Source organism: Biomphalaria glabrata, chromosome 17 (assembly GCF_947242115.1).
Source record: "Biomphalaria glabrata chromosome 17, xgBioGlab47.1, whole genome shotgun sequence".
Classification (NCBI taxonomy): domain Eukaryota; kingdom Metazoa; phylum Mollusca; class Gastropoda; family Planorbidae; genus Biomphalaria; species Biomphalaria glabrata.
In genome coordinates, this window is record NC_074727.1 from 18,448,444 (window position 1) to 18,471,912 (window position 23,469).

General features: G+C 34.1%; 1 protein-coding gene and 1 non-coding gene across 5 annotated transcripts; both read right to left on the reverse strand.

The window, feature by feature from the left end:
* Positions 1-21: 21 nt before the first annotated feature.
* Trnac-gca (transfer RNA cysteine (anticodon GCA)) lies at positions 22-93 on the reverse strand. The gene has a single exon. It is a non-coding gene; the product is annotated as a tRNA-Cys (tRNA).
* A 2,469-nt stretch (positions 94-2,562) lies between these two features.
* On the reverse strand, positions 2,563-20,933 carry LOC106061086 (glucosidase 2 subunit beta-like). Of its 4 annotated transcripts, none has more exons than XM_056015838.1 (7): positions 20,715-20,933; positions 16,846-17,582; positions 15,046-15,137; positions 14,400-14,539; positions 10,815-10,978; positions 10,173-10,409; positions 2,563-9,126 (listed from the first exon to the last, which is right to left on the reverse strand). In XM_056015838.1, exons 2-7 carry the CDS (start codon positions 17,410-17,412, stop codon positions 9,028-9,030), a joined length of 1,299 nt encoding a protein of 432 aa, XP_055871813.1. In that variant the 5' UTR covers positions 17,413-17,582; positions 20,715-20,933; the 3' UTR covers positions 2,563-9,027. The 4 variants fall into 4 exon arrangements, with proteins under 4 accessions (XP_055871813.1, XP_055871812.1, XP_055871811.1 ...); XM_056015837.1 differs by having other exon boundaries at positions 16,846-17,586; XM_056015836.1 differs by having other exon boundaries at positions 16,846-17,586; positions 20,579-20,933.
* Positions 20,934-23,469: the final 2,536 nt, after the last annotated feature.

A 23,469-nucleotide genomic window follows, 5' to 3' on the forward strand; every position in this document is an offset into this window, starting at 1 on the left:
AATTAATAGAAGAAAAAAAACAGGGGGCACCCGGGTTTGAACCGGGGACCTCTCGATCTGCAGTCGAATGCTCTACCACTGAGCTATACCCCCATACTAGGGTCTGACAAAATTGACATTTTAAACTAAAGTTTTGATAACGTCATATTCAAAATCAGTCTCTATGTAATATGAATATTTACCACTACAGCTGTTATGTATCGATTCAATGGAACAAAAGTGGTTTCACAAGCTGTACGCATGACTTTGTCAAGTTTGTACGTAGTCTAAGTGTCCTGGTTGCCCAAAAGGGGGGGGGGTGAGCAAGGGCGGTGGACGAGGAGAAATTTCTACTAATCAAATATCTTATCTTATATAATTCAGACGTTACTTCAAAAAAGAAGATGCTTACGTCCTACGCCTCCTACATCTAGTCATGCGTATTAACCAATGACTTAAATTCTGCCAAGTCACTGCAATGGTTTTCATGGCTGATTCAGGCAACCCAATACATGCTCTAATTGCACTAGGGAAGTAGGAGCATTTGTACAAATTTGTCCTTCTTCGGTCTCGAAGACAAGTCTATATCAATAATAAAATATGCATAGGCCTACTCTGTTTGGGGCCCCTTAACTCAAGAATACATTAAGAAACTGGAACAGACACAAAATAGAGCAATTAGATTCATATAGCAAACGAATATTCAAATTTCATTACAGTAGCGCCTTTAGTAAAATCATTACATTTAGAAACCCTCCAGGATAAAAGACTTAATTAAAAGCAAATTTAAATTTAAGTAGCAATTAGGATAAAACACTGAACCATAATCTTCATAATGGTGTAGCTAGGAATTAGCCATTAGGCCTAGCTATTTGGGGACCGGGGTGGGGGGGGGGGCTTGACCTCTTTTTGGGGCCCCTGCATTTTGCGTTATATTTCATATTTAATGTAAAAACACTCATTTGCCCCCCCCCCTTTTTCAAGTGGGGTCCGGAGGATTTTCAAATTCTCCCCCTCCCTTCCCTCACCCTAGCTACGCCTCTGATCTTCAAACACAAAACCAACACAAAATACCGTACTCAGAAAGACACAAAGATATATGAAAGACACATTCCTTGTTCCATATACTAGGACAATTTCTACACATGCGCCTTCTTCCCTATTGCGATTAGAGCGTTGAATGGATTGCCTGAATCAGCCGGGAAAACCAATGATTTGGCAGAATTTAAGTCATTTATTAACATGCATGACCTGATTGACCTTGGGACACGCTTAGGACGTAATCCTCTTCTTTTTTTTTTTTTAAGGAACATCTGTATTTTATAAGATAAGATGTGCTGAAAGAGTTCAGCGAATCATATGAAGTCACAGAAACCCCAAAATTAGAGTCGGCGGCCGAAAAGACATTGGACATAGAAAATGTTGACTCTAGTCGATACCTAAATTTTATTAAAAAAAAAAAAAATAGGCCTATATATATAACAAGAAAAACATAGAAAATACCGGTACTTTAAAAAAACAACAACAAAGCTAATAAGTAATTGTATTAATTACTTTGTATCAGTCATGTAATTAAATGTGTTATTTAATTTGTGGGAAGCGTGGCAGAGAGGCCAAGTACGCTTGGCTACCTATGAAAGGGAGGTGGGGTCAAGGTTCGCCACCCTCACGAGCAGAGTTGTTTTTACTGAGCGCCTAAAGGCAGCACGGATAACCTTCTCCCAGATACCCCCCCCCCCCCGTCCACAAATGAGATTAGAACATAGCGCTCTGAGCATACTATAAGCATGAAAGTAGCGCTATAGATCTAGACTAACAATAATAATAATACAGCAATAGGTCTAACACGCCCTGAAAGTAATTGTCTTTTCTATTGCGAAGTTCAGACTCCACAGGACAACTTCGCGTTCATCTTGAACAATGAAATAGCTTCACACACAATCTGCATGTTTGAACTGAGCTACAGACAATATCAAAGACACGAATCTACTCTCTCACCTAATAGAATTGAAAGGCCTAACGTCCATGAGCACACGATGACCCCAGAAACGTAATCAGACTGGCCAGGTAATAACAAGTCTCAGAACGTTCCAATGATATATTTGAAATATAAACATCGTAAAGGGTCCATTGAAGATCTACAGTGTCCAACTACCACCACCATTGTTTCTTTGATCCTGTTGTAGTCACAGAACAGAAAAATACCTCATATAGTAATCTACACTTGCCGGTACTGAATATTGCGATTTATAAATGTCAGGGTCCCCTAAAGATCTAAATACAGAGGTCAAAAGTGTGTCATGTGACCAGCCCTACTTCCTGCCTTTCCTTTCCTTATGAAATGACATGTCCCCCTCAAACCACATTAGACTCAAATGTTATCTTCAAGACTTAAACCAGCCTACCACTGAATTTGAAATTGATACCTTCCATTAAGCAGGCCAGCACTATAATACTCGCCCACGAGCAGCCTTTATTTGTGGCTCAGGATCATCTTGATATTTAATGTTAGCTTTCAAATATTATATTTCAGCGTTTAGTGTTTGAAGAAAGAAAAAAGAAAATGAAATGATACAACACGCATTTCATAACAACCAACATTTTGTATTGCTTTTCAATGAATGCATTCAACACTGTAATGACATCCAACAACAAGTGCTATATAATTATGATTACAATCCCATTGTCATACTTCAAAAACACTTTCAGCAAAACTGGCCTTCACCTTTGCCTACTAAATAACTGTATCTTATAAGCAATAGCAAAACTAAGCTTAAATAAATTTTCACCCAAAAAAAACACCTTGGTTTTAATTTAGACAAAAATTGTTCCGTCTTTGGGTTTAATTTTGTTTCCAAAGTTAGATGTTCAAAAACTAAAAGTCAGACTACAAGGGTTTCAATGAGGTAGTTCCTTATTTCTGACCTACTTTAACCAAAGTCACGTGATTGTTGGACAACAAAGAGAAGAATATGGCTTTGTCTTCCTATATTGCCATTGCTGTTGCTCCTCTATTTTTACGAAATTTTACATTTACAAACATTTTAAAATATACAGAGTACATCAACGAACTCCCTGAATGTTCAAATAATTATACGAATGTTTTCATAAAGGGCCAAGAACTGTTTAAGAATAGGTTTAAATTATCAATGATATTTCCTTTATAGTCATGACAAGCGTCAACACTTTGCCGATGATTGATCTACATTCACATACAGAAAAAGACGTTTTTACAAACGTTCTTGTAAGATTAAAAAAAAAGCTTGGTATAAACCCACACACACACATATATATTTATTTATTTATAGGCCTATATATGGGATAATATGCATATTAGTTGAAACATTGTTATTTTCATAAACTTGAGCTATTTTTAACGTTATGTATTTCATATTCCGCTAATTACTAATACGTTATGCACATCGATATCATTAAGAATTATTTTTTGTTTTGGATACATGATGTATTATTATGTTGTTAAAAGTTCTATCATTTTTAAGAAATTCACAAAATGTTACATTAAAGTTTCAAAAATGCGTCGACGAAATAGATCTAGATCCATTTTATTACCTAGAAACCAAATTTAACAATGAAAGGGCGGGGTAAGACACATTTGGCCTGTGTAACTGTAAGAGTAGATCTAGATTTATCCTTGACTATCAGATGTGTTATTTGTTCGCTAAACAACTCAAGCCTATTACGCACAAGGAAAACTCATGGCAGTCTTTTTATCTTTTATAACAACTAGTCGACATATCGACTACACACTAGACTTGCCCTAGAGCTATCTGACCAATACACACTGGTCTGCTGTCCAACTTTTAGTGTTCTACTCAAGTTCAAGCTTGTTTACTTTTGGGCAGAGAGGAGGGGGGGGGGGTGAAGAACTGTAAGTGTAGTCATTCATTGTAGATCAAGAAATCTTGATCTCAGTATGGCAGATTATAGGCCAACGCTTCGGTACCTTCTATCAAAGGTATAACTATTTGTTTTATTTGAAACTATTAAAAATATGTATCTCTAGATTCTCCTGTTATTAATAAATTATAGTTTAGCGCTAATGACTAAATTGAAACCACTAAATATTGACTTAAAACGCTTCAGATTCCCACTACAAACTAACTAAAACTAAGCACGGTGCGCGTTGTATACACACAACCACGTGACTCGGGGGGAATACGAAACTACCTCATTAAATCCTGTAGTAGTTAGAGTAGTTGCAGCTTTCTTCTGCTAAGCATCCTAAATAAAAGGTGAAACAAACGAATATTCACATTAGGTCAGAGCATAGAGCTATTAGTAAAATCACTAGTCTTCAGGACAGAAGATTAAAAAGTAAAGTAGCAATAATACATAAATAAAACACTGAGCAATATTTTACAAATACAAAACCTAATTTAAAAAAAAAACTCAGAAAAACACAAAAATAAAGGCACAATTGCTAGGACAAACATGTACAAGTGCTCCTTCATTCCTAATACTATTAGAACATGTAATGGGTTACCTGAATCAGCCAGGTAAACCAGATTACAAGTCTCTAAATTAATACATAGATAAACATATAGAACGTAATTATCTTCTCTAATGAAGTAACTTCTTTAATATATAAGATCTGAATGTCTGTGTTCACCTGTAGGAAAAGCCAAGAATGGCATGAATATATGAATATGTTGTTGAAACAGTTTCAAACAAAACCATTCTGTTTGACCAAAGCACATTTTTATTCCATAGTTTAGGACTTATTTAGATAAGGATTCTTTCTTTCCAAGTGTCATTAGAGCAAGGAACATGTTGCCAGAATCAGCAAGGAAAAGAAGTAGAATTTAAATCTCTATTGAACTTGAACAGCTAAGTTAAGGATAAACATGGGGGATGTTAATATCTATAAGTTAAGATTTCCCAACATTTGATTCGGGTATTCACTTCGGTAACAAGTACATCGATGTGTACAAGTTTCACTAGCAATCTAGACACTTTAAAAAAAACACCACAGAAGAACAATCAAATGTTTACATCCAAAAAAACAACAACAAAACAATTGTAACTAAAAGACAAAAACTAATAACACTTCATTTGGGGGGAGGGGGGGGGGGGGTCAACACAGGACCCTGTTAGTCTAGCATTACAAGCCTAGATAAATGACCTAAATACCTTAACCATGACAGTCAACATAAAATGAGGACATTTCAATCATACAATACGAACATGTCTTTTAGTTATATGTCAGCTTCCCAGAATCAAGTTGGCAGTGTTGGTGGAAGCAAACAGAAATGTATGAAACAATTTCAATTGAATAAAACAGGACAAGCAGAGTAAGTGAAAAATTTGATGTACTTTATAGGCAAGTGCCCTATATTTAGATTCAATGCTTCTTTCATTGTATCACATGAGGCTGACAACAATTCAAAAATAGGCAAATATAAAAATACTTTTTTAAAAAAAGCCAAAACTTATCTAAGGAGAAGAACCACCCCACACATTTACAACTATATATCTCAATAATGTAGAATTTATTTTCCCTTTTCAATATCAAACAAAATAATTAATTACCTAATTAATTGACTAATTAGTTAATGTTTAAACTGATTCATGTTTTGCCAGGTACAATAAATAATTGTTAAAGTTTCAACTTGATCCAATAATGGATGTGGGAGAAATAATGTTCAAAATTTGTACCAAACAAACAGTGAGTTGATATAAGCTTTGTAAAGACAGAAAAACTCAGAACTAATACATAACATACTAAATTAGCCTGGCCCCAAATGTAATTAATTTTTAATGCAAAGACTGGACATAGAGATGAGGCTGTGCTCGAATTCCATCAAGCGGGAGTTGCAGTTTCAATTATTCAATGTGTTGCTATTGTAACTAAAGAAATCTCAAACAAAACAAGAATTGTTTACTTATTACATTCCTAAATAATTAAATTGTAGGAGACAATGTGTGAATAATATGTACACCATTTAGGATCTCAAAAGATTTAGAAAATAGCTAAGAAATTGTCACCACCTTAAAGTTGGTGTTGTACAGTAGGACACCCTATTTAGATATTTTGAGTTTCATTCACAACTCATGTTTCTGGAAGTGAATACGTTTAACCTTGAGCTATCCAGACCATGAGACCATTTGTCATAGAAGGCCTCACCAATGACCTGCAACGTCACAACCTATAAGCAGTGAAGACTAATAGCTTGTTGCCATGTTGAACAGACCCATGATGTGGCAACAAGCTATTGGTCTCCACTGCCCACAGGTTGCGACATTGCAGGTCAGTGTTCAGGCCTTCTATGACGATTGGTCTCGCTTGATAGCAGTCAGTAGAGGGCAGTCAATGAAAGCAGTCATTGTAAGGAGGTTTTTATTTTTTCTACTCTTTTATTAGGCCAGAAACATCAGGCTCTGTAATAAAACATTTGAGTGATTCATATTACTATGTAGTCCTTGTAGTTATCTATTTATCAATTACAACCTAATGAAAAAGAAAATGAAAAGAGGAATTTATAAAACAAAAAATACAAAATGTAAACAACATCTAAGAAGCATCTTTGCTATGAAGCACCATTAAGTGATCACAAAAAAAAAAAAAAACAACATACATTCAATATTTCCATAAAATGAAATAACCAGTTTAAACATTTCAATTATTAAAGGTGTCTGTCTTAAAAAAAACAAAAACATAAATAATGAGAACAAACAAAGTCCAGACACCTAAAGGTCACAAATAGATAGGACAAAATAAAATGTTTAAAAATATTGACTCATTTTGAATAAGACAACATTGTGTGTGTTTGGTTGCTTTTAAAGCCTAATGGAGCATATCAGAGTAATGAATGAAGGATAAAGCTTGAAAAAAAATTACTTTAAAAAATTACCTTTGGAAAAGTTTCCCATATATTACAATACAGAGTCGTTGATTGGAAAAAAAGGGGGTGAGGGGGACCACCAATCAGTGGTATGTGAGTAATAGGAGGGTATTCAACAAAAGATTCCTAAAAAGTGAACAAGTATATGTGTCTTTGTTCACAACCAAGTAACACAACATCATAGTTAGGCTCCTTACAGACAACTGACAAGTTAGGCTCCTTACAGACAACTGACAAGTTAGGCTCCTTACAGACAACTGACAAATTAGGCTCCTTACAGACAACTGACACAGTTAGGCTCCTTACAGACAACTGACAAGTTAGGCTCCTTACAGACAACTGACACAGTTAGGCTCCTTACAGACAACTGACACAGTTAGGCTCCTTACAGACAACTGACACAGTTAGGCTCCTTACAGACAACTGACACAGTTAGGCTCCTTACAGACAACTGACAAGTTAGGCTCCTTACAGACAACTGACACAGTTAGGCTCCTTACAGACAACTGACACAGTTAGGCTCCTTACAGACAACTGACAAGTTAGGCTCCTTACAGACAACTGACAGAGTGTTTGTGTGTTCTTAGCTTAGTATTTGTCCATTTTTAATAACATTAATTGCTTTCTACATTTTAATGTTTAAAAACAAACAAAAAAAGATCACTAGTTTAACATGGAACTTATTACTTTGACATAGCTTAGCAATTTTCAGACCGAAAGAAGTTCATGTGCTAAATATTTGCCCTGATGGATCTCATAGTCTTTGAGTCTGTCAGACAAATATTCAAATGAAAGTCTAAGAGTTCAATAAACGAACAGCCAATCAAAGTATCTCAAAAAAATATGGCAACTATCATCTCTACAAGTTACATAAGCCAGATGTCAATTCTGATGTACTAAATTATTGTAACAAATATTTATTCATATTGTATTAGGCCTAATCAAATTATGAGAATAATGGAATGTCAACAAGATGTTTTGTTTTTTTTAATGGAATGATGTACTGTACTTGCAGAAAAAAAAAGCATTTTATTGAGCCCAGAAAGTAAGAACCAAACTAAGAATTTGGTTGTACAGTTGGACTCTAGAAGTAAAGACCATATAGTAATATGCTTGTTTCAAACACTGTTTAATGATGCCAGCACCCCACCATTCTACTGTCAGTTTCAATGTTTTGTACAAAACTACTGTGTCATTATTGAAGTTTTACTTTCAAGGGTATCTAAAAGCTGTTGATGTTTCAAAAAGCAGGTGACAAATGTCACTAGGTAAGTTAAGCATAAATACAATACAAAACTGGCTCTGTCTTAATGGCCTTTCTATAAAAATAAGGGATTATTATGTACTTTCAGCAAGTCAGATACAGATTTAAAGGGATGATAGTAAAACTATTTACTTAGCACTATCAGCTAAAGAGCTTATAGTGACTTATCTTCCTGAGATGTCTAACATCAAGCAAAGAAACAAAAATATAAAATTAATAAATATCATGCTCCCTGCAAGATGGAATTATGAATATCTAAATGATAAAAAAAAAATATTTAAATAACAACTTTGATTAGCTCAACAGTTCTGGCCTTAATAAAAGTATAATTTCAATATTAGCTGGCTATTAGGTTACTAATGACATTTTTTTCCCTTGTGTATAGGGTTCAAGAGATTGTAAAGGCACAAGCATTGTCCCTAATGACAGCCTGTGGAGTTATATAATTTTCCACCATCTACTGTAACTTAATATATTATCATATCTTATACAAAGTTATATCCGCTGTGTGTGTCATCAGGAAGGTGTTTTATGCCAAGTAAGCATAGATTGACATATTTCATCAGCAGATGTCCAACAGTCTTCTTATCTTCCAACAGTCATTGCACATCTAGAGGACAGTTGACCCTGTGAAATAGGCTGTATGTAATCAAGCCATTACAATGTTAGATTATTTTTACCAGCTAGTCGATGGTGACTAATTTACCAAGAGATCAAGTCAGAATGGTCAACACATTTAATGCCATTTAGAAAAGAAATGACCGTCTATCTCAAGCTAGTGTCCTAAAAAGAAGTCCCATGCCAAAGTACTTCCTATGCAACTGGTACCAAATCAGGGCTTGTAAAGACGACTGATGACCAACTACGGTAGCTGAAGTAGGCTGCTCTATTGACGATCCTCAGTAGTATTCAAAAAGTTTCTCAGCATGCTGCAGGTGTACTCATAGAGAATGTGTACTCACACAGTTCTGACTCAGACACCCTGATCACTTTATCTTCAAGTCCACACAAGAGGTAAATCTGAAGAAAGAAATACTTGAAGATAGAAGCTAACATTCTAGTCTCCCCTCTTTTCCCTATTCCTTAACATTTCTTCCCATACAATGAAAACACATTGAATGTGTCCCAGAATTAAACTTGTTTCAACATATTCTTATACATCTACTGGAGATATTTTTAAAGGCTGCCTACCATTAAACAACAAAATACAACAAAACTCTCTGATAAAAATAAGACATATAACATGTAAGAAAAATTATATTATGTAGTAGCACATGATGCGTTAATAACACTAGGCTGAGAAGTTTTAATGAAATAAGTAAACATTTCTTTTTGAAATCTAAAAGCTGCCAGTTTTTGGTTAAGCAGCATCACTAGATCTCAGCTCTATTCTATGTTAAAGGGTGTCAGTGTTAGGCCAAAGGCAGTTTTTGAAACAAACTTTGGGTCATGAGTGAGCCAGGTCTTGAGCAGTGTTGAGCCAGGCCTTGGCTGGTGTAGAACCATGTTACAGTCACCTAGTTTGCTATAGCTAGATGTTCCTGGACTTGTGGCCATATCTAAGTGTGTATGCCAAGTGTCCCCCATTTTCATGAAATCGCCCCACCACCCTCCCAGGGACACATTCACCCCAGTTGAAGAACACTGTTATAGAAAAATGCTTTATGACAATCAATCAAAATCCCTTTCCAAATCTATTCTTCATCTTAGTCCATGTCAATAAAAACATTACATTGGTCTTCAACCTCTCTTCTTCCTCCCTGCAGAGCACTAGACTCTTTGCCTGAACTGTGCTAAATAGGAATTAACTGAAAATAGCCTATTCTTCACTGGGCTATGATAGCTTGTTCAGTCCTAGATAACATCTAGCTTGGGAAGGTCTGTTCAAAGCATATGCTAAAGTTTTTATGTATTTTTAGTCCTAGCACTCAAACCACTTGTCTTCCTAAATTGATCTTATCAAGATTATTATTTTTTTATCCAACTTCCAAAAAGAAAAAAATTTCAAAAATAAATACCTTTTTTTTTTTTTGTTGTTTCTACTTGGATCATTATTGTCTCCTTACCTTAGACTTTCTGCCTCTTCCAAAAGGGCATAGATTGGAATCACCTTGCTCCATAATTAAGAGATGCTCTCCGTTCTCTGAGCCCAAAGAGGGGGAGCGACCAAGTATGACAGCTGGGTGAGGGAAAGACTCTTGACTGACTTTAACAAATGGACAGACCTCGTATTCGTAAACATCTGCCTTGATCTTGTAGCACTGCTTACTTAAAGGGTAGAATATACCGCCTGGACCATAAGCCTGGGGAAACAACAAATGATCCTATTTTATTTACAATAGGAATAAGCAAGACTATTAGTAGGACAGAAGCATTGAACATGAAGGTTAAGGTAAAAACATAGATACAGGCAAGGAAGTTAGCTTTGTTTTAAAACAAATTGAATAAAGCTTCTTTTAGACAACTTTTATAGTTGTTGTTTTTTTTAATAAACTTAATAGCCTTGCTTACAACAATTGAAATATCGCTTTCTTTAAAACAAACTGAACAGCTTTATTTAATACAAACTAAATAGCTTTGTTTGAAACAAATCAGATAAGTATAACCATCACAAATGTCTACATTATGACGCAGGCAAAGAGCCAGAACAATCTTCTTACTAATGTCTACATTATGATGCAGGCAAAGAGCCAGAACAATCTTCTTACTTTTCTTTCATCTTCTGTCAACTCTGTCTGTGCCAGTTCCAAATATTTTTTCTGAATTTTCTTTCCCTGAGCTCTGATGGCTGTTTCACTCTGCCTGACTGAAAGAATTTCTTCACACTTGTCAAAGCATGGGGCATGATACACAGCACCTAATGGTTCACCTTCTGCCAAAGTAAAAAAAAAATTAATATTTTATCAACCTGGCTTTATGACTAAAATAAACCAAGAACTGAGAAGAAAGAGTGCAAGGTCAAACTACCCAAATGGCAGACAAGATGACAACTCTAAACAGTATTACCCAGTGCTCAACTGACCTGCAGGGTCATTGTGGGTAATGACTGAAATCAGTGACTACACTGAACTTTCTAAATTGAATTAAGGGTTGTCTTATTAGATTTAGTTATTTGATATGCATGTCCAATGAGATTGAATATTGCTTACATGATTAGAATGATTAGTAACTAAAGATATCAAATTGTTATAATTCCATGGATGCAAGCAACAGAACCCCGTTTTGCCTGCAAGGGGGGGTCGGCAATCCCAAAAAACCTGCCAGCATGATGCCTCTTATATTTCTCGACATAAATAAAACATTTACCGCTATATATATATATATATATATATATATATATATATATATATATATATATATATATATATATATATATATAAATATATATGTCTTTAAATACAAACTATAAATTCTAAGCTTTTACTTAAATTACTATAATCTACATGTATGTTTAAACATTTCATTTTTTTTTCTATATAATATGCACATAGATAGGCCTACCTACTACTACTATATTAGTATAAATCAAACTTTGTAGCACCTATGTTAAAAGTTAACTCTATTTCAAATAAAAGATCTAATAGATCTAAATATTTATTGGCTGACAGAGTAGTCAGTAGATCTTACCAAATATAGAACTAGTTAACTGGATCTTCTAACTAATAGTAGCTTAGAGAACTTAGTCTTAGACTGATTTTTATACTAGATTAACTAGATATCTAGATCTAGTCAAGATGTTATTTTAATTCTATGATAATAGTAACAAAGTAGATCCATCAATTTACATCTATCTATATCTAGGTCTAATAAAGAAACTAGTAAGTATTAAGTTAATTAAGTATTACAGATCTAGACATACAATATTCTCTGAGTCTAAGTCTAGACTTTAACTTGTCTATGAATATTAGATTTTCTCTAGATTTAGGTATAGACTAGACCTAAATCCAAATTATATACTCTAGATTTAGTTTCAGATCTTGAAGTTAGATCTATATACACTAATCTAGTAATGCTAGATCATAGAAGTGAGCCCTGCCCTACTAGCCCTAGCTAGAATCATCTACTAGATCTAGATTACTAGATCTAAAATCTAAATCTAGACTAGAGTCTTGCCTTTTTTAAATAAGTTTTTTTTATTATTAGATCTAGAATCTAGATTTAATTAGATCTAGACTTTACTAGTAGAATATTATATCTGATAATAGATTATAAAATAATACTAATAGATACGATCTACTTTTGATCTATGCTGCTTCTGCCCAGGGACTAGACCTAGTCAGGCTACATCTAGATGTAGTGGTAGATTGTAACTGTAAGATTCTAGCTAGATAATTATTCCAATTATCTAGATCTAGCCTGACTAGGTCTAGTCCCTGGGCCTGGATATAATTAAATCTAGATTCTAGGACTAGATCTAATAATAAAAAACTTATTTTAAAAAAGGCAAGACAAGAATTGACTAGATCTATATTATTATAGATCTCTATAAGTTTTATAACTATCGTTACTATCATTATTAATACGGCGATGATCCGGTACGGTAATTTCGCATTTTCGGGTAAATACGTTCAACTTCTAAGATCATTTTAAAATGTAGAAATAGATCTAGATCTCTAGACTAGATCTAGCCTTTAGGTCTGGTTTCAATTTTTATGCCGGCAGATCAAACTTATTAGAATTAGATGTAGATAAATAGATCTACTTGCTAGATCTAACTTAGTCTTAGGCGTCTCAGGCGGGGCCATACGGATTTGTTTCTAACTTTTGTTTACGTTTTTGATAAAAAGCGAAAGTTCGGAAATAGCGCATGCGCTATAACTTAAGAATTGTAACTTGCTGTCTTTCTTTGAATTCGACTTATTAAGTTTTAGTTTGAAAGTACAAAACGTAAATGTGAAAAAAAAAAAAAAAAAGTCCGATACTGAATCGGCAATCAGTCGGACTGGCGTTTGCCGGCAAGCTTTTTTTTAAACTTCGATTTTGCCGGCATGCCGGCTATAGCCGGCGATCTTGCATCCATGTAATTCTACCAGATATAAGTATCAGAATGAATCTATAGTCATCATTGTTTTTATTACATAACATTATGTGTCCTATTCCTGTGGGCATTAAGAAAAGATGCTTACATGAGCTTATCATATATGAGAATGTTCAGATAATACCCCCTTGTCTTGTAAAGTAAAGTAAAGTTCCCCTTTCAGGCTTTGTAGTCTACAGGGCAGATGATGTAAAGGTCATCTGTTTCTGTGGCCTACCGTTAACAAGGGTGTCATATGGCCAGCACACTGACCTACCGCCTTTACTTTTCCCCAACTAATGTCAGGTACCCATTAGAGCTGAATGGACTCAGAGGCGCCCAAAGATCCCGAAATAAAAAATCCCAGTCTTCACCAGGATTTGAACCCGGGATCCCGTTTCGGAAGCCAAGCGCTGTACCGCTTAGCGACCGTGCCTCCCCTTTGTCTTGTAACAAGTCTCAATACCCCCTCCACCCCATAGGGTAACATAACAAGAAAATTCTAATTTTACAAAAAGACCTATTTTTAATTATCCTTTTCCAAATCACATTTTTTATTCATGGTATCAATAGAAATGATGGCTAAAGTGCCAACTTAATTTATTTAGATGCTTCGTTGACGAATGTATTCAGTTTTTTAAACAATGATGTACATACACATCAGGAATTTGCCAGAAAACCCAAGGTGTTTAAAATAACAGCGGAGTCTTTTATAATTTTAATAATTTTTTAAAAAATCAGTGGTACAGCCCTTCCACCAAAGTTGAACCTACAAAAGTTAAGTGAACCACTGTACCTGTTTTCTTTTGAATAGTTTTTTTTGTTTTGTTAAATAACAAATCATTAGACCCCACTCTTCCCTCTTGCAACAAATTTTTTATTCCCCTCCCCCCTTAGTGACAGTTGTTAGGCAATATTTGAATGTTTCCTATTGTATGAGGTGGAGAAGACAGGTACAGGCATCTAAAAATAACTGACAGCTTTTTGGGCAGGCCAGATCTGCAATGCACTAAGCATCTTGGCAGCAAGTTGTAGCAGGGAAAAAAAAGGCAGGCCTTAATTACAAGCACAAGACTCTAGAGAAACTATGGTAGAAAAAAAAGGGGGTAAGCCTAAGTACAAAGCTGTTTGGTGTTTCTGAGGTTGGTGTTTTTTTTTAAAGGGTTCGGTAGCTAGCCCTACAAAATGATTACTACACCTTGCTAACATATAACCATGGTTTAGAAAAAAATTTAAGTGTCCAATTAAGTGTAAAAGCAAATAGTAAAGCATCTACCTTTAATTCTCATGAAATCGGGCACAACAGCTCCATTCCATTCATCACTGCCATCACAGCAGTCACATATCCCATCATTCACTTTACTGGATGTAATGTACTGAGCGGATGAACCTGGCAGCTGTCTTGTGCAGTAAAATCTGGAAAGTTGATAAAGAAGAATATATATAACTATTTTTAATTTCCATTCAGTTTACTATTCCAAAGAAATAAATCATTTTAGTATCTTCAAATGCCCCAAAAATTTGTAAAACTTTTACCAGGTTTCAAAAACAGGGTCTTTTAATTGGCTACTTTATTCCTAAGCCTCTTAAATAGTATGAGTACATAGTATAGAAAACTATATACTTTGGATTGACTTTGTTTTATATGTTTCAGACAGTGTTTCAACAATGTAGATATTACATTCTTGCTTAAAATGCTTAGTAATCATTTATCAAATGTTAAGTAATATATAAGTAAACATAATTCATAAAAGTCATTTTAAGTGTACACAAAATAGTTCTTGCCATTCATTATACTCAGTTCATTTATTATAAAAAGGCTTCCTTAATAGAAAAGTAACTTTTTTTAAAGGAAACACCCCAGATTACTATATATATATATTCTTAACTTGTAGATATATATATATATATAGAAGACTTACTTTCCATTTGGACATGCAGATGTTCCGGGCTCATCACTTGAATCTGGGCAGTCACAGAAATCATCATTGATCTGACTGATCAATATTCTGATCTATCAAAACAAGATTCATGGCTGTTATAAATGCATGAAATATTTTGTACAATACACATATAGGCCTATATTGTTAAACAAACTCGCTAGGGCAAGCAAGACACACACAACTGCTCCAGTATGTGAACACAATTTAGTTTTGCCACTCTTTCCAAATGCACATGCTGATAGAATCTATCTCTATGGATATATTTTTTACAGGTATTCCTGCCCATTAATGTGTTCAATGCTTGACATTCGAATCATGTTGTGGTTGTATCAAATTCAAAAAAAGTTTTATAGAAATTTTATCAATATTTTTTTTTATCTATAAACCACTGCCATTTAATAAACTATTTAATAATTTCATTGGAAGCTATCTTAGTACAAAATACTTAAAAGATATATTTTAAATTAAACTGAAAAGCAGACAAAAAAATATTTAGAAGGACCACAGGAGGAAGAAAAGTTTAGTAAGTGTGTCATATCACAAGTCCAGTTAAAGGCTACTTTCACAAGAAAACCCTCTTTACTAAAAGGGATGTTGTAGGATTCGTAGTCAGATAATGCAAAGGGAGGAAGGTATAGGATAGGTAGACTTTGAAAATACAGATGGGAAAGTTTTCATTGATCTGAACCTGATGGTATTCAGACTAGATTACTCAAAGAACTAAGCAATGAGCTAGCACCAGGTTTCTTAACCAGAGCAGATGACCAAAGGACTGGAAAGAAGCTAAGGTCACTCCCATACATTTAAAAAAGGAGAAAAATCTGACTCAGGGAACTACAGACTAGTATCACTAACCAGCATCACATGTAAAATGCTATAACACATTATATGTAGCAACATCCTTAAACCACTAAGACAAACATAACGTTCTTATTACATACCAACATGGCTTTAGGAAATATAGATCATGAGAATCACAACTGATAGGACTAATTGATTTTTTCAAAAGATTTAGATGATAATAGTGAGCAAATAGATGTTACCTATTAGATTGTAATCATCTTCTTTTTTAAAGTAACGTCTGTATTTCATATGAAAAGATCATAATGGAAGCTACCACTAGTTGAAATAACTTACAGTAAAACTAAATTTTTAAAAAATTCTTTTGTTTCTTAAGTTTATCTAATCAAATATATTAGGTTCAAGCTTTGACAAATGATCAAATTAATGGCAACTTCATTTTAGGGTCATCCTCTAAAATTCAGCTCATGTTAACAGGAGAAATAAAGAAAATATTTAAAAGTCAAATTTGCTGTTTTTCATAATGTCAGTTTTTTCCATCGACTTTACTTTTTTAGCAGTGAAAAAAAATCATGTTTATTTGCTATGACTGCAACATCTCAAAAAATAAACAAAAAAAAAAAAGAGAAACTGTTTCACCATAACTCTTTCCGTAATTATTTACCACATTCTAGTGCAGCGGTTCTCAATCTTTTATGCTCGGCGACCCCTTTTTACAATCCCCCACTCTGCCACGACCCCCCCCACACACACATACTGCAATAGAAGAGTAGACAATTTTCGGTGGTCTTAGGCGACCCCTGGCAAATCGTCATTCAACCCCCAAGGGGTTCCCGACCCACAGGTTGAGAACCCCTGTTCTAGTGGAATCAACGTTGATATCCTCAGTTAGGAGAGAAAGAGTTAAGAAAACAAATTTTTTAAATTAAATGGATAAGTGAAGGTTATCATAAAATTAGACAACATTTGGACACTAACCTCTGGCATAGTTAAACATCCCACCATATTGTTCTCATCCCTCTTGTAGAAATGTCTTTCTGATTTGTGCACACCTAGGATGCTTATATTCAAAGAGAGTAGTCTGCCATATTTCAAGATTTCAGAACGATCATTTCCAATAATATTAGGTTTATTTAAAATTTCCTTTTTGGGGGGGATAATTTCTTTCAATCCAGATTTTTGTGCTGTTTTTGTAGTGCTAATACTCTGGTGAATCATTTTTTTGTCAGTAATTTTTTTAGTATTGACTGCAAGTTCTGGGCTATTTGGATAAGTAGCAATATAAAATTTAGAGTCACCATCAATAACTCTGTTGCGACCCTTGTAGAAATATAGGTAATGATCCTCTGCCTCCTGTTCCATAGTTTCTATATCCTCCTCAAGATTTAAGCCATTCAGAATATCACTATCACTCCAACTTTGTGATCTCTTACTAGACAAATGACCGAGCTTAGATACGGTGAAACACTGAAGGAGATAGAATAGAATAGCTACAATGGCCAACAGACCAAGAGTCCTATACTTCCTCCGGAAAAGGGCTTTCATGTTATTGTTAGCAGAATGTTTGCACAAAAGCACTTTAGTTAGTTTGTGGATGCATCATGTAGTGGTTAACCCATGACCATGGTTAGAATGTGGTAATGGGCATAATTTGAATGTTAAACTTAAGTTTTTTTTCCTTCACAAATATTCTTCAACTAGATTCTCTGAATACTCTGACTTTGATGAATTACAAAAAAAACAAACAACATTGACATAAAAATATATACATCTTGTCTTATAGATCTAGAATTATAGATCTAGAATCTAAAATGTTAGATGAGATCTAGAGAAATCTAGATCTATGAGTATGAATGAATAGAATCTCAATCTAGAGCAGTGGACTTCAACCTTTTTGGCCTACTGCCCCCCTTTTCGTATAAATGTCATCTATTTATTAATTTTTATGCTGTCAATAACGCTTATCCCGCATGGGAGATGACCGCATGTCAAAGGCAATCTTCTTTGGCGAGCTTAGAGGAGGATGGCGTTACAGAGGTGCCCCCAGTAGGCCTAAGCGCTATAAATATCCACTAAGGTGCCATTTCGCCCTCACTGGCATAGAGAAAAGAACCTGGCAGCAAATTTTAACAAAATGTCATCTATTTATTCATTTTTATGCTGTCAATAACACTTATCCCGCATGGGAGATGACCGCATGTCAAAGACGATCTTCTTTGGCGAGCTTAGAGGAGGATGGCGTAACAGAGGTGCCCCCAGTAGGCCTAAGCACTATAAATATCCACTAAGGCACCATTTCGCCCTCACAAGTGGAGAGCACTCAGAAAAGCTGCAGGACAAACATTAGAGACTCAAAGAAAAGCCATTATTGAAGACAGGCGCAAAAGACGGAATGAAAATCCTAAATAGACCGCCAGCGGACAACAGCTTTACCTGCACAAAATTCTGGAAAATATGCAGGTCGCAACTGGGTTTGCGTAGTTATTTGAAACACTGCATAGCCTTTATCTTCGGAATCGAAGACACTGCCATTATTATCATTATACAAAATTATGTCAAATAATTTGCAGTGATAACAAAGAAAAATTAATCTCATTGTCATGACTTTCTTTCAAATCCTAATAATAGTCCCTTTTTAAATTATTGAATATTAGGGCCTACTGTTTTTTTGGTTTAATTGTAAATTTATTTTTATTTTTAATATAAACATTATTATTGCTGAATTCACTACAAAATGAAATTAAGCTAACGGGAAACTTTGTGCCTCCTGCAGTCGAACAATATTTGAAATTTCAAGCTTTAAATTAGCCAAAGCAAGGCGAAGGTTTACTCTTATGCTACATCCAGTCTATTTCTTTGCTCATTCATTAAGTTTATTATGCACTAAATCTAGTCTAACCATCTATGTTGATGGAAAGCTAAAAATAATTCCATTTTCGATTACAGTTTTGGAATTTTATTGAAACATTTAAGTGCAGCCATATCTCTATTGTGCCTCTCATGTTAACATTCTTTTTACTGAAGACATAATTTTGTAAATCTATCAGTAACAGTCATTTATATTCATTTTTTTTTATATTTACACCCTAGAAGCGAATCGTCATTTCATCATAGAGCATTGTTATGTGAATTGCATAGATATCGACGTCCTTAGGCAGTAATTCATTTGTCAACAAACAAGTTATGTGAGACTGTAAAATTCTTTGAAACAGATTTAATATCTCGGAGATTGGTTTAATTCTTGTGCGTTAGATGCTTACAATCTAAAACAGATTTTTTTTAGCCTGCTTTAAAATCATCGCCAACCGATAAATCTTCCTGTTTCTCAAAAAAATTCCAAAAATTGTATTTACGAGCATAACAAAACGAGCAATAACAAACCCCAGCGAACTTCAGTTTACAACAAGAGTTTTACTTGTTGCTCATCATTTGTTTAAAAAAAACTGTTAAGATATGATCTTATTATTGGCATGGATTTGTATTTTATTTACAATATTTATAATTAGATTCAAATAGAAATGAAATTGCGGGATAAAATGTTAACAAGATGTTGCCTGTGTATCATAACTCACAAGGTGATAGATCTGTTTTTTATTCTATATTACTTAAGAAGCCATTGTAGCCACTGATGGTTCCCAATATTTCATCATAAGCTACATAATTAGACAATTTAGAAATCATATTTCATCACTAACGAAAAAAAAAGTCTTTTTGTGTCACTGATAAGTTTTTAACAATTTTAATTTTAGTTTTCATCAATTGTCAAACAATATGATAAAACTTTTTTTAAAAAGGCTAATATGCATTTTTCTAAGAGGCCACTAAAACATAAAATCCTGCTTTGCTGTTTTTTGTTTTGAATGGTAGATTTTTAAAATTGTTCATTAATATTCTTTATTTTTGGATATATATTGCTTTATGTTCGTTAAGCCGACTTGGTTTCATAATCTCACCGAAAATGCCATCATTCAAAGTAGAACATTGGAATACTTTCTATCTAGTGGCAATTCACTAAAATTCATAAACATTCTACACTATATACCAGAAAGTTTTCGTAACAACACATTTACAATGTTTTTTTTTGTTTAAATTATTCTATTTTTGAATGTTAGCTTTAACATTTTTATTAATTAACATTTACATATTAATATATTTTAACATATTTAGATAAAATAAACTATAATCTAAAAAGCGTATTACCTAGTTTGTTTATTAAATCATAAACGTTTACGCGCGCAAGATCTAAGGCTAAGGACAACAGATTCCATCCGATTTCAGCAACAGAGTAAGAATTTAAAAATAGAAAATGAGATTCCCGAACTCAATTTTTAATGTTGTTTCTGTTTTTAAATTAGAAGAAATCTATAATTTATATTTAGTTTGCCAGCTTTAATTTTCAAGAAATTTTTATTTGTTTTGTTTCAGTGCACCTTTAGTTTCTTCTTTCATTTGTCTCTCTTTATGACCAGTGCCGCCTTACCACCCCTTTGGCTCCCAGCGCCCCCCAATTTTAAGAAAACGCCCCCCAGGGGACAATACTCGTCGATAGTGCCCCAGTTGAATTCCACTAATCTAGAGAGTAATCTAGTAGACTAGTAGAGTCTAGAGTTAGAGGGTAGAGATTAGAGTAGTAGTACTAGAATACTAGATCTAGTAGAGTCTATGTCTATGACTAGTGGTCTAGTGACTGACTAGTCTTAAGTAGTCTTACTCTTAAGTAAGTCTAAGTCTAGGTGACAGTCTAGAGTAGACTTCTGACTAGAGTAGAGTAGTAGACTCTGACTCTGTACAGTGTAGAGTCAGTGTAGACTAACTCAGTTAACTGTAGGTACTAAGTAGGCTGTGACCTGTGACCCTGTGTAGCACTGTTGTAGGTAGAGTCTTGGCTCTTGCCCAGTCTTGGAATTTAAGTTAAATCTCCATATTACTATAACTATAAGTGTAGTATTAGCCTAATAATTAGGCATATAATGATTATAATCAGGTATATAGAATCTATAATATAGATCTAGATCTAAAATTCTAAATCAATTTAAAGTTCAGATTGAGAAAGTGAAAGAAAGACCAACACAAAAATAAACTTTGTCTACTACACAGACCTATATATTTCTATATCTATGGTGAATTGACAGAAAAAAACATATATAGTCTATGGAAAAAACAAAACAAGCAAAATATCTATTGAAACGTCAAACTTAAATTGCATTGACGTTTTTCTACATACACGGAAGAGAATCATATTGACACTTGAAAGTCTATCTCTAGAGCTAGCCTTGATCATGAATCTAGATCTAGATAGACCATGGTTAGTTCCATGGATAGACTATATAGATTCTACTTAGCAAAGTTTAGTAGGCCGATGCCTTGATCTCATCTAGATCTTGATATACGTATTCCCTAGTGTGCCTTATTTAGTCTAAATGGAATGGTTGCTTAGATCAGCCATGAAAACCATCGACTTAAGAGTTAGAGCAGTGATGCCCAAACCACGGCCCGCGGGCGAGATCCGCCCACAACATGGTTCGATCCGGCCCGCCAAAACGTTGGCACAAAGAGTAGAAAATCCCCCCTTTTTTAAAAAAAAATTGAAAAATGTATCTTACCTACATTATGCTCTCTGAAGGTCTCTGATGCATTGGCACCATAATCTTTAACATTTGTAGCCTAAGTTTATGAAATGGGAGAGTTTAATAAGAAACTACAAGTGGAATTTAGAATCTACAAGGAAAGTGAACGGATTTTTTAAACATGATAAAAAGCCAACATATTTGATTTGTAAAGAAAATGTGGTAGTTTTTTTTTTTAAATTATTATTTGATACGGTACCTTAGAGTCATGTGGCCCGCAACACGAGTGCTGGAAATTAAATTGGCCGACAGGTTAAATTAGGTTGGACATCACTGATTTAGACAATAGTTTAATTAAATGAAGTCTGGCTTTACTACTTTTGTAACTTTACCCCAAAAAAAAATTTGCAAATTTTTATTTAAAAAAAACAAAACATGTCTTAAAATGTTCTATCTAATTTCCAATGAATTTATCACGGTTGTCACGATTGTCTTCCTTCACAACAGGCATTGAATTTGAACTCTTGAAATGAACTAAGTCATTTTAACTAGGGTCTAGCTGATTTTGATTTGTAAATATATCTAGATATAATTGTTGGAAATCTTTATCTGAGGTGGCCCCTGTTGTCGTCAATAAATTTATTTTTACATGTATCTTAATATTTAATTTGTCTCTGGACAAAGAAGATATGTCGTCAATAGGAAATATGCCATGACGAATCTTTTAATATTTCATATATTTCGCTGACCAATTTTAGTCAAGGAAGAAAGCGTCCAGCAGTAAGCCTTTTCTTACTTTCGTATAGTAAAATACATCAGAGTATTCAGCTTGCATGAAATTAAGGAAGTTCTGTGACAGATAGATCTAGTTTGCAAACTAATAGCAGCAAATAGCATTGACAAAATTAACTATTATATAATAATTCTTTTTATAGATTTTTCGAATTTTACAAAGCTTAGGCCTATATCAACTCACTCAATTGTTGAAACCATTAACAAGACATGAATCAATTTTTTAAAAAAAGTTAATTAATTGTTGGTAATTAATTATTTTGTTTGATTTTGAAATAAGGGGAATAAATGCTACCTAATAAGAGATGTGGATATATATATATATATATGCATAAGTCGCCTCGTGTCAGTTGATAGGCGTCTAGGGGTATCCTTATATGGCGGATTATTGTTAATCAACCTTCGCGATAAAGTGTATACTCTTTTTAGGAGACATGCTCTCTTGTCTGAATGAGGTTCTCTCTGTATTTTAGACATGTCAATCGTCGATCTTTGTAGATATACTGCTAAACAAATATGTTACCAATGCAAGGCTGCAAGTCAAAGTATTTTTGTAAAAGGAAAATCATTTGTGAAAATGATGATTAAGACACCGTTATAACATATCCATATGACGTTTTTTTTAATTGATTAATATACATACAGTCTTTGATATAATGTTTACTTAAACATTTACTTATTTTATTTGATTCTTGCTCTTGTTCTCTACACAAGGCTTAACTCCCATGAGTGTGTTCTTTCTATATATATTCTAGTACCAGGTGAGCGAGCCTCACTCGTTTGAATAATTTGTTGAGGAAATTTATTTCTTATTTTGGATCGGGTAAAGACTTTTAATTCGAAAAGTCTGGAACAGACACAAAATAGAGCAGTGAGATTCATAACAAACGAATATTCACATTTGACTAGAGTAACACCTTTCGTAAAATCACTAAATTTAGAAAGCCTTCAGGACAGAAGGCTCAAAAGTAAAGTAGCAATCATACATAAAACACTGAACCATAATCTTCAAATACAAAAACAAAATTTAATAAAATACTCTGAAAGACACAAAGATAAAGGCACATTCCTCGTCCCATATGCTAGGACAAATTTGTACAAATACTCCTTCTTCCCTAGTGCTATTAGAGCATGGAATGGGTTGCCTGAGCTAGCCAGGAAAACCAGTGACTTGGCAGAATTTAAGTCATTGGTTAATATGCATGACTAAATGCATGACGCGTAGGACGTAATCATCTTCTTT

Bases quoted from the DNA above. Each gene is read 5' to 3' on its own strand.
- LOC106061086 (XM_056015838.1), bottom strand. From the start codon at position 17,412: ATGAAAGCCCTTTTCCGGAGGAAGTATAGGACTCTTGGTCTGTTGGCC. The intron at 10,979-14,399 runs GTAGATGCTTTA...TTACTTTGGCAG, and splicing joins CGATTTCATGAGAATTAAAG to AAGGTGAACCATTAGGTGCT. The intron at 10,410-10,814 runs GTAAGAAGATTG...TTGTTTCCCCAG, and splicing joins TGACAGAAGATGAAAGAAAA to GCTTATGGTCCAGGCGGTAT.